General features: G+C 36.4%; 3 protein-coding genes across 3 annotated transcripts; 2 read left to right on the forward strand and 1 right to left on the reverse strand.

Moving 5' to 3' along the window:
• The first annotated feature begins 53 nt into the window (after nt 1-53).
• Nucleotides 54-3,055, forward strand: LOC100637545 (serine/threonine-protein kinase NLK2-like). Its single transcript, XM_003387070.3, has 8 exons — nt 54-552; nt 601-730; nt 887-942; nt 1,204-1,310; nt 1,403-1,890; nt 1,937-2,135; nt 2,187-2,277; nt 2,533-3,055. The coding sequence occupies exons 1-8, from the start codon at nt 344-346 to the stop codon at nt 2,567-2,569; spliced, it is 1,317 nt and encodes a 438-aa protein (XP_003387118.2). The 5' UTR covers nt 54-343; the 3' UTR covers nt 2,570-3,055.
• Nucleotides 3,027-9,626, reverse strand: LOC105312982 (EF-hand calcium-binding domain-containing protein 5-like). Its single transcript, XM_019997443.1, has 22 exons — nt 9,236-9,626; nt 8,991-9,188; nt 8,886-8,940; nt 8,759-8,832; nt 8,568-8,680; nt 8,475-8,517; nt 8,320-8,419; nt 7,932-8,262; nt 7,677-7,758; nt 7,462-7,618; nt 6,772-6,914; nt 6,553-6,672; nt 6,301-6,456; nt 6,136-6,240; nt 5,953-6,090; nt 5,741-5,893; nt 5,569-5,672; nt 5,175-5,401; nt 5,043-5,127; nt 4,873-4,993; nt 4,652-4,751; nt 3,027-3,222 (listed from the first exon to the last, which is right to left on the reverse strand). Exons 1-22 carry the CDS (start codon nt 9,581-9,583, stop codon nt 3,104-3,106), a joined length of 3,072 nt encoding a protein of 1,023 aa, XP_019853002.1. The 5' UTR covers nt 9,584-9,626; the 3' UTR covers nt 3,027-3,103.
• Nucleotides 9,627-9,691: 65 nt separating this feature from the next.
• LOC100637671 (sterile alpha and TIR motif-containing protein 1-like) lies at nt 9,692-10,779 on the forward strand. The gene has a single exon (XM_003387071.2). The coding sequence runs from the start codon at nt 9,715-9,717 to the stop codon at nt 10,747-10,749; it is 1,035 nt and encodes a 344-aa protein (XP_003387119.1). The 5' UTR covers nt 9,692-9,714; the 3' UTR covers nt 10,750-10,779.
• The last annotated feature ends 369 nt before the right edge of the window (nt 10,780-11,148 follow it).

An 11,148-nucleotide genomic window follows, 5' to 3' on the forward strand; every position in this document is an offset into this window, starting at 1 on the left:
GATTATCTTGAGATCACGTGACTCCATAGCAACCAGTGATAAGGCGTGGTGGTAGACTCAGCAGCAAAGGCTGACAGTCCATTGAAGAGAGACTGGCTTGGGAGACCATCTCTCTAAGCCTTACCTGCTCTACCTCTCTCTGTGTGTCTCTCTCCTCCCCCTCTTTCTCTTTCTCTTTATTCTCTACTGCTGGGAACTGTTCTTTAGTTATTTTGAAGGAAAGAAGTTTGGAGTGGATCAATATGGCGCAGTGATGCCCCAGTTACTCTCCTTTCTTATATTTCGTTCAGATACACTCAACTATTAACTTATTCCCTCCTCCTCCTTTTGAAAGGACACAGTTATGGTGACTATTCATCAGCCACCAGCTCACAGCTTCAACTCATGTTCAGCTCTTCTTGGTTGGCCGTCCTTTCGTCCTCCCTCCCCCTCTCCTCCTCCTCTTCCTTTCTCTCCTTCTCCTTCTCCTTGTATGTCCTCGTTACCTTTTAATTGTACACTTGCCGTTGAATTGAGTCACCCCATTGGTTACGGATCCTTTGGTGTTGTCTGGTAAGATTCAATGCCATCATGTCGAACAGTGTTCACCCTCCCTCTCAGGTCTGTCAAGAACCCAAGGACTGGTGGTCTGTCAGCTTTAAAGAGGATACCGCGAGTGTTCCAGTCCCTCTTGTCCTGTGTACGTACCTTTAGAGAGATAAAGATGCTCTGTGAACTGAAACATGACAATGTAAGCGCCATTGACACTTAACTTGTTAATGGGATCCTCCATTGTGTTCTAAATATAGACTGTTGCTATTAATAGTAACAAACACTTTCTCCTTTTCTAATTATTTATGGTATGCATGGTATTTATCATTTCTCCTCCTCCCCCTCCTCTGTTCAGATATTATCAGCCATTGATTTCATTAAACCAGACAATATGGAAGAATTCAGTGACATGTAAGTAGCATAGTCATGTGTCTTTATTTACCTTTAAATATAAATACATTTTATTTAATTTCCTGTACTAATGGTGGTGATGCAATATTGTGTGTCTCAATTTCTTGTGTAATGAACTAGTTAACAAATTACCTGATGACTAGCAGTTGGTCTGTACATAGCAGCTGCTGGTCTATGTGTCTCTACATTTAATGTGTTATTGTTATTATACTACTAATGGTACCAATATGATTATGATATTGATTATATTGTGTATTGTAGTTATGTATTAACTGATCTAATGGAGACTGACCTACATCACATCATAATCTCACCTCAGCCATTGACTGAAGATCACATTAAGCTATTCTTATATCAACTGTTGAGAGGTACATGAACTCTCTTATCAAATATGGCTAATGGTTTACATTCCTCACTCACCCTAACATTCTTGCTATTGAACTGTATCTCTTCCTTTTAGGTGTCAAGTACCTTCATTCCGCTGGTATCATTCACAGGGACCTTAAGCCAGGGAACCTTCTCGTCAATAGCACCTGTCTCCTTCGTATTTGTGACTTTGGGTTTGCACGAGCAGTAGAGGTCAACCCACGGACCCCGATGACCCTGGAGGTGGTGACCCAGTATTACAGGGCACCTGAACTCCTGGCAGGGTGTCAGCAGTATGGACCAGCTATTGATATGTGGGCTATTGGTTGTATCGTGGGGGAGCTACTGGGTCGGAAAATATTGTTCAAGGGTTCTGATGCAGATTCACAATTAGACCTCATCCTAGAGTTACTGGGGACCCCCTCGGCTCCTGATATCAGTCACATCTCTTCTCCTGTCTCCAGGAAGCGGTTGCTATCGGTTACTCGTCCTAACACAATGCAAGAGGTACTGTATCAGCTCTCCCCCAATGCTTCCCACGGTGTGGTCCACCTACTGAGCAGGATGCTGGTCTTTAATCCTGTAAGATCATCTGATATTATTATTAATTTTATTTATTTTTTAATAGTACAAGAGGATCAGCTGTCATGATTCCTTGTCTCATCCTTACATTGATGAAGGACGGGTCAGGTTTCATTCCTTCCTGTGCAGCTGTTGCTACACTTTCCATGGGATGAGGCAATACTCCAGTGAGCTGGAGCCTAGTGCCAGCAGCACCTTCAACCAGAAATATGAGAAAGAACTGACTAGTATTCACACTGCCAAAGGTTGGAGTAACATTATTATTATTTATTTATTTATTTTATTTATTGTTACAGCTCATATATTTGCATATGTCTCCAGTGTCAATGCTCATTTGCCATCTCTACAAATTAATCAAAATTCTGATCAATATCAAAAATTTCTGAGGTACATGGCATGTACATGACAGTGTGTGTGTGTGTGTGTGTGTGTGTGTGTGTGTGTGTGTGTGCATTGTCATTGTTTGTTTGTCTTTATTTTGTTTACATATACATGTACTAGTATATGTACATATACATGTACTAGTTTATACATGTATTATTGTACTGAACTTTTGCTGTGTCATTCTCATTATTATTGTTACATGTACTCATGTCACTTGTGAGTGGTCATGGTCAGTTATTGATGTTGTGTTTTCTCTAGTTATTGCCCAGGATCAGGCCCCGCCCCTGACAATTAATGATAACTACACAGGTTACACTCAATACTCGCCACTAACTGTCATTCAATTATAGGAGTTATTATTATTATTATTATTATTATTATTATTATTATTATTGATTATTATTATTGATTATTATTATTATTATTATTATTATTATTATTATTGATTATTATTATTGATTATTATTATTATTATTATTATTGATTATTATTATTATTATTATTATTATTGATTATTGATGACTATCAGTATTATAAAGAGTATTGTTGACCATATTTGATCATTATTGGTTGGTTGTGTTATTATTATTATTATTATTATTATTATTATTATTCTTGTGGTAGCTCTCTTCTTCATTTGCAAGTGTTTCATGTTTATTGTCTCGCCATTATCACAAGCGCTTAATTATTATAAGCATGTGTTATTATTATTATCATTATTATTATTATTATTATTATTGTTGTTGATGTTATTCTCATGTTAGTTTCTTTTAAATCTTAAGAGATTATTCTATAATTATATCAAGGTCCGTGTACTTATTAATAGTTATTAATAGTTATTGATGTTAGAGTGGATGTGTTCCAGTATGGCGGTACATGCTGATACCCAGGTGTACAGGTATCTTGTAGGTAGACTTCCATGATGGAAGACCTCCTTTGGTGACACTTCTAACAGAGAGACATTACAAATAATAATTATTAAGTTTTACAAAATTCATGTTTACAATTTCTCCGAGATCAAGCCAAAGTCCCTTTACTATATACATGTAGTACAGGGAATTTGGCTTGATTTTGCAGCCATTTTAAAGAAAGTGCCAATAATCTGAAAATACCCAAGGCTATAGTCCATGGTATTTTTCAAAAAATGGCTCCGAAATCAACTCAAATTTTTATTGCATTTTCTAATACATATTGATGCCCTTATGCTGTGTAGAAAGTTTGAGGTGATTCTGACTTCAATTTTTCAAGTTACGGCCATTTTTAAAAAACGTCAAAAATCTGAAAAATACCCAAGGCTATAGTCCATGGTTTTTTCCAAAAAATGGCTCTGAAATCAACTCAAATTTTTATTGCATTTTCTGATACATATTGGTGCCCTTATGCTGTGTAGAAAGTTTAAGCTGATTCCGACTTCAATTTTTCAAGTTACGGCCACTTTTAAAAAACGTCAAAAATCTGAAAAATACCCAAGGCTATAGTCCATGGTTTTTTCCAAAAAATGGCTCCAAAATCACCCCCAATTTTTATTACATTTTCTGATACATATCGATGCCCTTATGCTGTGTAGAAAGTTTAAGCTGATTCCGACTTCAATTTTTCAAGTTACGGCCATTTTTAAAAAATGTCAAAAATCTGAAAAATACCCAAGACTATAGTCCATGGTATTTTCCAAAAAATGGCTCCGAAATCAACTCAAATTTTTATTGCATTTTCTGATACATATTGATGCCTTTATGCTGTGTAGAAAGTTTGAGGTGATTCCGACTTCAATTTTTCAAGTTACGGCCACTTTTAAAAAACGTCAAAAATCTGAAAAATACCCAAGGCTATAGTCCATGGTTTTTTCCAAAAAATGGCTCCGAAATCACCCCAAATTTTTATTGCATTTTCTGATACATATTGATGCCTTTATGCTGTGTAGAAAGTTTGAGGTGATTCCGACTTCAATTTTTCAAGTTACGGCCACTTTTAAAAAACGTCAAAAATCTGAAAAATACCCAAGGCTATAGTCCATGGTATTTTCCAAAAAATGGCTCCGAAATCAACTCAAATTTTTATTGCATTTTCTGATACATATTGATGCCTTTATGCTGTGTAGAAAGTTTGAGGTGATTCCGACTTCAATTTTTCAAGTTACGGCCACTTTTAAAAAACGTCAAAAATCTGAAAAATACCCAAGGCTATAGTCCATGGTTTTTTCCAAAAAATGGCTCTGAAATCAACAAAAAATTTTATTACATATTGTAGTATAATTAGTAACATGGTAGCGTTACTAAGCAGGATTAACCCCCAAACAAAATGTATTACATGGTCTCGTGCCAAATTTTGCCAAAATTGAAAAGGAGAGGATTCTGTATGTCATTACTGATAACTGTACCTTGGAGTATATTGAGTATTGCTGGTAGTTGTGGTGTAGCTGTTCCTTCAATTGATGGAGTAAAGTGGCTCATTGATTTTAACATGTCAATACTAACGTACTAAAGAAATAACTACTATTAATAACTACTATTAATAACTACTATTAATAACTACTATTAATGACTACTATTAATAACTACTATTAATAACTACTATTAATAACTACTATTAATAACTCACAGGCCTGCATTGGTTCCATGTGTCACAGACCGTGTTAGGATAAAGGATCATCATTATTGTTTTTATTATCTTGTGTATTGTTGGGGGCGGCTCAACATAACTACGTATTTCAGCAAATGCCCTATTAATTAACTAATTAATTAACAGTAATGAGTAATTAATTAGGTTACCTTTTGTCCAGTTTATCCATGCACTTTTGTAAATCTGATAACAACAGTTTATGAAATAGAACATCTACTGACTCCTGCCCCTCGCCTAATTTAATTACATTATTATACCAGTAGACTCATGTGTCCCTGTACTTTCATTGGTTGCTGCCTGTTGGAAAGCTGAAGTCAATAGTTTGATCATCTTGTTGATATCTCTGTTATACTGAGAGTCAATGTGACTGGCTCTTTTAGTGAGCGTTAGGTCAAGGACTGCTACAGCACAGCCACTCTCATTTCTCAATGGACAGCACAAGTGAGGGGAGCAATAGACCTCAGTAGACACACTCTCACTCGTATCAACACAATGGAACAAATACTCCCTATAGTGTAATGACAGTATATAATGACTACACTCCATAATGTAGTGACAGTATATAATGACTATACTCCCTAATGTAACAACAGCTAGTGATCTCCTAATGTATTGTACTATTGTATGTATACTGTAGCTACTGGCATAATACTGCATGCACTGGTTAGGTTTTACTTGAAGAAATTCTCTTTTCTTTTCAATATTTCATCATTTTGTTCAATTTTTCCACCTAAACTTTGATCAGAATGTAGTGCCAGTTGTAAACTATACTGATCATCCTATGGCAGTAATAATAATAATAATAACAATGCTAATGATAATAAATAATTAAAGTAATAATATTTACTTCATTTTCTTCAGGGCAGGTCAAATAAAAATCAATTTTTTCAATGATAGGACACCTCCTCAGTAACCATGTGATCCCTGCTTCAGCTGCACCCACTAGTCTCTTACGAGCCTCAGCAGCTTGATACACTTCACCAAGACACACCCCCACACCCTGTACAGGTACGGTACATTATATACATGTACAGGTACATGTACTGGTTGTAGTGTTACCTGATAGAATGATATCTCATGGTCTTCAAATGCCTGCTTTTGCTTGTTGCTCAATAACACACAGTCTACACTAATGGTGCCAACCACCTTATTGTTGACTATTGAAATGATTGGAGACACTACCAATGATCCTTGATACTAATGATTATATCAATTGTTATTATTATTATTATTATTAATTACCTCTTGTTCGTTGGAGTGTTCTGGAATGAAGAAGTAAACGTGTCCATGTTTATGAACATTAGGAACACACACTGGCCTCTTGTTAGCAACAACACTGTAACTGACCTATTAATGTTTATTGTTGTTTATTGTTGTTTATTGTTGTTTATTGTTGCTTATACTTACTGGTGCTTCTTTCTGTGTTAGTTTCTTTCCTAGTACATGATATGCTCCATCATCAGAGGCTGCTTTATAGTGCAGTACAGTCTCTGAATTTAATGGCTTCTCCAACAGTCCAATGCACACACTGGCCTTCCTCCCACCTCCATGGTGTCTTGAATCCTACATGTACACAGTATTTAGTGCACAGTCAGTACACAGTATTCAGTACTGACAGTATAGATACAGTACACAGAGTGGTCTATTGCTAATGCTAACTTGTTGAATGCTCCTAACAGCTTCATTGAGTGCTTCATTAATGTTAGTGTGACCAGCTTTCCTGATGTTATTCAATAATGTCAGTCTATACTCATTCCTAGCCTTTTGCTCTTGAGTCAACTAGTGGACACCATCACCAACATTTGCATTATTATTATTATTATTATTATTATTATTATTATTATTATTATTATTATTATTATTATTATTATTGATTACTTTAATTGATGATTGCATCAATTCCAAGAAGTCCTTCAGTTCATTATGGTTCATATCACCAGTGAACATTTCCAATAAACTGATAAATTGACTTTTATTGACTTGATTACCAATCATACCCAATGTCTCAAGACTGGCCTCCACTGCAACAGAGTACATGAAAGAACACATTATGCAGCAATTAATATTATTATGTATCATTATTAATGTATAATGTATCATTATTAATGTATAATGTATCATTATTAATGCATTATGTATCATTATTAATGCATAATGTATCATTATTAATGCATTATGTATCATTATTAATGCATTATGTATCATTATTAATGCATTATGTATCATTATTAATGTATAATGATCATTATTAATGCATTATGTATTACTTATTGATGTATAATGATCATTATTAATGCATTATGTATCATTATTAATGCATTATGTATCATTATTAATGCATTATGTATCATTATTAATGCATTATGTATCATTATTAATGCATTATGTATCATTATTAATGCATTATGTATCATTATTAATGCATTATGTATCATTATTAATGCATTATGTATCATTATTGATGCATTATGTATCATTATTGATGCATTATGTATTACTTATTGATGTATAATGTATCTTTATTAATGTATAATGTGGTTTACATTGTGTACATATAAAACGGTTTACTTTGTTTCCTGCACTCATCACTTCCAAACTCATTCCAGTGGCCCAGGACTGCCATCAGTTCTTCTATGTGAAGGTATCCAGAGCAGTTAGTGTCCCACAGTGAGAATAGACCACTTAACTTCTGTGCCCTTCTTAGCAATAGCATCGCTTGTTGTACCTGTAGGATTATAAATTAATATAATTGTTTGTTTATTTGTTTATCTGTTGTTGTTTACTGGTTCTGATCCTTTAGAAAGCTCATAATCATCACCATGGAAGTTCTTTCTTAAAAATGCTGACAATGTCTCAACTCCATCTCTATGGAAACAAGCAAATTTTAATTTACAAAATGTAATAAAAGTTGAGAATTCTCTCCTAGCAATTACATGAATAATGACTATGTACTATAGTACATGGTAATTATTCATAATGTGCATGTACTGTAGATCAGATGGTGAGTACAGTACTTATACTAGTATAGAGTTCCTTACATTTCTGTGTGTTCACTGTCTCCCAGCAGCAGATCACAAAGTTGCAAAAATTGTGACATGTCTACATGTTGTGGACTCCATTGCTCTCCTGGTCCACTAGGCAGTACAACCGGTTTCTGTATCGAACTGGTTTGAGTCTCAGACTTTGCAGAATGAGTATGAGACTTTGGGGTATTGAAATCAGTGTCAGCATGATCCGATTCTGATTCTGTTGTGTTAGTGTGTAGAGGTGAGGTCATGAATTGTTGATAGTCTTCATCAGATACAGTGCTCCCTTCTCTCTCCCATTCCTCCACTGGTTCAGAATCAGTCTCCTCCTCTAAGGCTGGCCCTAGGCACATGTACACATGGTCAGTCCCTAAAGTCAACACTAGTAGTGCATGCTTACATGTCTTTGGGTCAGTGAGTGTTTCACGGTGTACATCAGTGGCATGCTCATAATAAATATTAAACAATATCATCAACTGCCTTCTGTCAATGACACCTAACTGTGCACAGGAGTTTATTATTACTGTTATTATTATTATTATTATTATTAATTACTTTGTCTTCATCGCAATGATGGAATGCATCTTTTAGCATTTTCCTATGATTAATCAATCAATTTATTTATTTATTGATTATTAATAGATTTACTTTCTTCTATTCTTAGCTTCAACTTGTCTCTTTTCCTTACCACAGATAAAAAGGTGGTCAGTATAGCTATTGAAATCATCACTAGCTAATATCAGAGACACTGGCTGCAACATCTAATGTACAACATTATAGATTCAGTATGCAGTGTTAGTATTATTATTCAGTATTATTATTATTATTATTATTATTACTGATATCAGTTTGTCTATTGTCCATGTTGTTTCTAAAGTGATGCTGTCGTCATTAATTAAACTGTCGAAAGTATCTGTGGAATATACATTTATATTCACCTCAAAGTGTGTCCCTAGGGCACTGTACCTTTATAACTATTGGCATTCCCTCCATCAACCCAATCCTTTGTGACCTGAAGTATCTATGATCATTGATGAGTAATTACTCCATCATCTGTTCTCTGAACTGTACCTGGTGTGCTAACAGGATCCCTCCATTCTGCCATATTTGATAAACTCCTCTTATGACATCTCTCCTTCTCTCTTCTTCCAGCAATCTTCTTCTCATCTCCTCCTCCTCATTCTCTCTCTTTTCCTTCAGGTCTCTCTTCACTCTCTCAACTAATCCTTTCTCTTGTCTTATCACTATTCTCCTCAGCTCTGCTGTTACCTAATAATACAACCATTAGTCTCTCCCTCCCTCTCTTCCCCTCAAACCTCCTTCAGCCCAGTGTAGTATCTTGAACCTGAAGGACCTCTATGGACCTGAGGGTACCTAGGGTTGTGTCTCATCAAATATTCTGCAAGGAAGTTGACTGGATTGAAGTCCTCCCTGTATCCTTCCTCTTCCTCTAGTCCCCTCCTGCTCACTGTCACCAGTAGTTGCTCTATGCTCAGGACCAGGACTGGTAAGACTTTGTCTGTTAGGTAGAGCAACAGGGCAGGATCAGACTCTGGTTTGAGCCAGTCCCTGGCCAACAGCTCCAGGGCTAACTCGTGCAGATTGACCTTCATTATTGTCTCTCTCCCTCTCTTCTCTCTCCTCTGGTCGATGCTAACAGCCATTATTATTCTGCAGTACTTTCGTACTAGTGTTTGTGTTGCTATGGAAACAGTACCCCCGTGGCTTGCCCCTTAAATTTTTGACAATTCCGTTTATTGTTCCGTATACTTTCCGTCTTGCATTACAAATCAAAATGGCGACAGATAAGAGGAAGAGTGATTGTTGCTATCCCTCGTGGCTCAAAGGTGGAGAGGTTGACAGTCGGGCCCTGAAGAGAGAGGCTGAGATATGCTTTAGGTTAATAAAATCAGAGGTTGTTTCTAAGCAGAAGGAAGGTTTAGGCAACCTTCACGACCTCATCACTCTCTCCTGGTCACTGGAGGACACTAGGCTAGCTCGGGATGCTGCTGACCTCATTTGTGATTTAACAAGAACTTCAAACACTTTAGAGCGTATGCTCTCTCTTGCTGTCTCTTCGGATGAGAAGGAAAGCAAAGAAGATGAAGACTTGAGATTAAAATCATTAACTGCCATAGAGCAGATAATGGTAGCTGAGAACCGCCAGTACATTGCTAATCATCATCTCTTTCCTTCGCTAGTCAGTTTTGCTTCTCTCTCCACGTCTCTGGAGCGTATGCGTTGTGGAACGGGTATTTATGAGAACCTGTTTAAAGTATCTCCTCCTGTGTCTTTACAGCTAATAGAATCTGGTGGCCTTCAAACTGTGATGCTTTGTTGTAGAGAGAATGACAGTTCAGTCATTCAACATTGTGCTGCTGCACTAGCCAACTGTGCTCTTTATGGCTCTCCTAAAGTTCATCGTGAAATGTTATCAAAGTCAGCTGATCACTGGCTGTTCCCCCTAGCCTTTTCTCGGGACTCTGCTGTCAAGTATTACGCTCTCATTGCTATCTGTCTCCTGGCAGCTGATCAAGAACTCCTCCCTCTGGTGAAGAGGAGTGGTACTCTGGAGCTGGTCATTCCGTTCCTGAGGTTACAGGATCCTCTAGAGTTCCCTAAAACGTGTCCTAATCACGCTCATGGCCGTACAGCCAGTTGGTTAGAGAGGGTGACACCACTCCTGACATGTTCATCAGAAGAGGCCCAGTCGTTAGCTGCCTTTCACTTTGCCATGGAAGCTTGCATTAAGCAAAAGCAAAACAGACTAAAGGTTAGTTATTTAATATTTTATTTCTCTTTCTTCCTGTGTACACTGTTGTCCTTTTGATGTCTTGAGGTGCCAGATATTATCACCATTAAAATTATTATTATCATTATTATTATTATCATTATTATTATTATCATTATTGATATTGATATTTTTGCTGTCACTGTACATGTCCATTCCTTCCCTGGGGATCATTAATTACTTAATGCTCCACTCACTCCTTCCTAATGTACTGTAACAGTACAGTTACTGTATCATTATTCTCTATTGTCCTAATGTACTGTAACAGTACAGTTACTGTATCATTATTCTCTATTGTCCTAATGTACTGTAACAGTACAGTTACTGTATCATTATTCTTTATTGTCCTAATGTACTGTAACAGTACAGTTACTGTATCATTATTCTTTATTGTCCTAATGTACTGTAACAGTACAGTTACTGTATCATTATTGGACT

Source organism: Amphimedon queenslandica, unplaced genomic scaffold (assembly GCF_000090795.2).
Source record: "Amphimedon queenslandica unplaced genomic scaffold, v1.1 AMPQUscaffold_13372, whole genome shotgun sequence".
Taxonomy (NCBI): domain Eukaryota; kingdom Metazoa; phylum Porifera; class Demospongiae; order Haplosclerida; family Niphatidae; genus Amphimedon; species Amphimedon queenslandica.